The sequence below is a fragment of the Brassica oleracea genome, chromosome C8 (assembly GCF_000695525.1).
Source record: "Brassica oleracea var. oleracea cultivar TO1000 chromosome C8, BOL, whole genome shotgun sequence".
Lineage (NCBI taxonomy): Eukaryota > Viridiplantae > Streptophyta > Magnoliopsida > Brassicales > Brassicaceae > Brassica > Brassica oleracea.
In genome coordinates this window covers 28,148,260-28,150,943 of record NC_027755.1, presented here as the reverse complement: position 1 = coordinate 28,150,943, position 2,684 = coordinate 28,148,260, and the positions used below count along the sequence as shown (strand labels likewise).

At 32.2% G+C, this 2,684-nt stretch overlaps 1 protein-coding gene across 2 annotated transcripts; it reads right to left on the bottom strand.

The window, feature by feature from the left end:
* Window positions 1-29: 29 nt before the first annotated feature.
* LOC106310911 lies at window positions 30-1,432 on the bottom strand. Of its 2 annotated transcripts, XM_013748136.1 has the most exons (6): window positions 895-1,432; window positions 726-815; window positions 588-653; window positions 406-494; window positions 280-326; window positions 30-210 (listed from the first exon to the last, which is right to left on the bottom strand). In XM_013748136.1, the coding sequence occupies exons 1-6, from the start codon at window positions 1,198-1,200 to the stop codon at window positions 191-193; spliced, it is 618 nt and encodes a 205-aa protein (XP_013603590.1). In that variant the 5' UTR covers window positions 1,201-1,432; the 3' UTR covers window positions 30-190. The 2 variants fall into 2 exon arrangements, with proteins under 2 accessions (XP_013603590.1, XP_013603589.1); XM_013748135.1 differs by lacking the exon at window positions 280-326.
* Between the last annotated feature and the right edge of the window lie 1,252 nt (window positions 1,433-2,684).

Here is a 2,684-nt window from a genome sequence, read left to right as displayed (position 1 = left end):
GGCAGGAGAGAACATGTATCTGTACATGAATCTCTCTGTATAAACTTTCTTTGAACTCTGTTCAAGAATATAATCAACCATTCGAGTATATATACTATTCGTAGCTATGGTTCTTCTGAGAAACATTTAGAGAACCACATGTACTTCAATTTCACGATCAAAGCAAAGACTCCAAAGCATGGTACGTGCATCAACCCAACAGCGGCATACCTGCAACACAATTAAAAATTTTGTTATAATCGATATAAGTTAGGGGAGATGAGTTTGAGTAACGTTAACATAAAGAGGCGTAGGATGATGAAAAATCCAAGAAAGGGTATGGCCACCTGGACAAATAGATGCCACATTTGTTATACTTAATCTTTTACAGAATCATGTAAAGAAGGATAGAACCATGAGTGTTACCAGGAGACACAAGCATGAACAATCCATTGGAGTATAATGAATACACCGGTCCATAACACAAAGTATGAAATCCTAAACAATGGGAACCACTGCGTAAACAAAGAAATCATCATCAATGTCATCAACACTATAACCATCATCATGTTATTATGTTTGAGTAAGGAAATGATACAAATACTAACCAAAGAGTTCAAGAATGTTTCACCGAGGAGGAAAACAACATTGACTGAATGCTTTATTACAATGAACTGTCGTAAAAAAATGTTTGGTTAGAGTTAAGCATATCAGAGACAAATGACAAAATGTGTGTTAAAAATTACAAAATCTAGATTGAATTCTTTGGAAGTGAGAAAAGGGTAGATGATGAACCAAAACACACCATCTGTAAGCAATACAGCTCCTGCACAAGTCTACAAACCCCAAAAACACATGTTCAGAGAGACAGAGAGAAACCTAACACCGAGTAACTTAAACACATTTGACACTTACTTGAAAAAGAATCTGAAGAATGTAACCCAATGTAGAAGCAACTTGACGTGTAGACCTATTGTATCTCTCATGTCCGTTAGAAGCTTTAAACACATTCGGGTTTTCGGCATGAATGGGAGGTCTATACGACACCTGCTCTTCATGAATGAGAGCGGTTTCGGCTTTTGATTTCATCAAAAGGGCAGATGAAACAATCGGAGAAGAGGCAGGGGACTTGCTGTTTAGTTTCACAGTCGCGGAGGAGGCGGCGGTCTTTTTGTTGATCTTGCGGTTGCCGGGGACGTTAGGGTTGCCTTTAGGTTCCATTGGAAGCAATATGTGAGTGAAATTTTGTGTGAGTTTTATCAATCGTACTTGAAAGAAAATCTAAGAAAAGGAGTTTTATAGGAGGAGTAATGGTGAGGAAGATGAAAAGACTCCATTGAATGAGATGGAAAAATGATTGATTAGGGGAGTAATGGTGAAGTAATTGGATGAAACCGATATGCAGAGACGATAATCGAAGAAGAGGAAGAGGCGACGGAAGCCAAATTCGGAGATCGAGAGAATATCAGGAGTACGCCTTACATCTCATATCAGGCCGAGATAAATTAAAGATCAGGCCCAAAAATATCAAAATTCGGAGCCCAATTGCCGAACACAACAGGCGGATTACGTGGCAAAATAACTACTTCCCATTGGCTAATTATAAAATCCGACGTGGACAGGCTCAATGGAGCTCATATATCCCTTTTAATATAGTATAGATGTCCGGGGTGTTTTCTCAACTAAAGTGTTGATTAGGATAATGCGAAAGAAATTCAAATTCCCAAAGAAAGTACTACTGATATTTATGCTAATTCGAATTTGAAATAGCTGATTATATTTGTAGAGATACTTGGTATTATTTTCTTCCATCCAGTATCTTTTATAGTTCAATTTGTTTCTATTTCTCTATTTATGTGATGTAATATGCTTAGATATTTAAAGTAGTTAGAAGCATTATCATTGATTTTATGTTAACTCTTCAACAAAGCACTCAAATTCATAAGAAACTCAAATTCATAAGAATTTTCTAACTTACAGAAAAGTCATGATAATGATCTGATTTATTTTTTTCAAACCAAGGGGAATTGGAATGTCGATTTAACTTTTTTGCTATAAAATTTTGTCTATAATTTTTGTTGTAGATGTAGCTACTATCTGTGTATTGTTTCTATATCACAAAAATATTGACTTAGTAAATAGATATTTTATAGCCATTTTTATTTTTTTTGTTTAGTAGATTTAAAAGTTGACTTAAAACATAATTGATAATTTAAAATAGATAAAAGTTAAAGTTAAAAAAACATCTACAGTCCAATCAATCATCCCGAATTGGTTCTCGAAATTAACATTTTACTAGATTTTGACCTGCACGTCCGTGCAAATATTTTTTTTCATTTTATAAATGTATTTGATTTTATTACAAATGTTTTAAATATATAATTCTCATTTTAGAGTTATATATTGTGTAATTCTATAATATTATTGTTTATATTTCTGATTCGACATTATTATTATATAGTAATTTGTGTAATATATTTTACTTTGTTATTATTTTTATTACTTACGAATATATTTTCGAGATATGTACAATAAAATAACAATCTGAAATAATCAAATAGAGAACCTTCTCCAAAAATGTCTTTTCTTTAATTTATACATTTTGCATATAATACATTTTTAAAATTTATTTATTTATGTTATAGAAAATATATATGTTTAAGATAATTTATATTTACATGTTGTATTTTTGAAAAAATATACTT

Coding starts and splice junctions, on each gene's coding strand:
- LOC106310911 (XM_013748135.1), bottom strand. CDS start 1,200: ATGGAACCTAAAGGCAACCCTAACGTCCCCGGCAACCGCAAGATCAAC. Junction 654..725: donor AAGAATTCAATCTAGATTTT/GTAATTTTTAAC, acceptor TTTTTACGACAG/TTCATTGTAATAAAGCATTC. Junction 211..405: donor GTTCATGCTTGTGTCTCCTG/GTAACACTCATG, acceptor ATTGTGTTGCAG/GTATGCCGCTGTTGGGTTGA.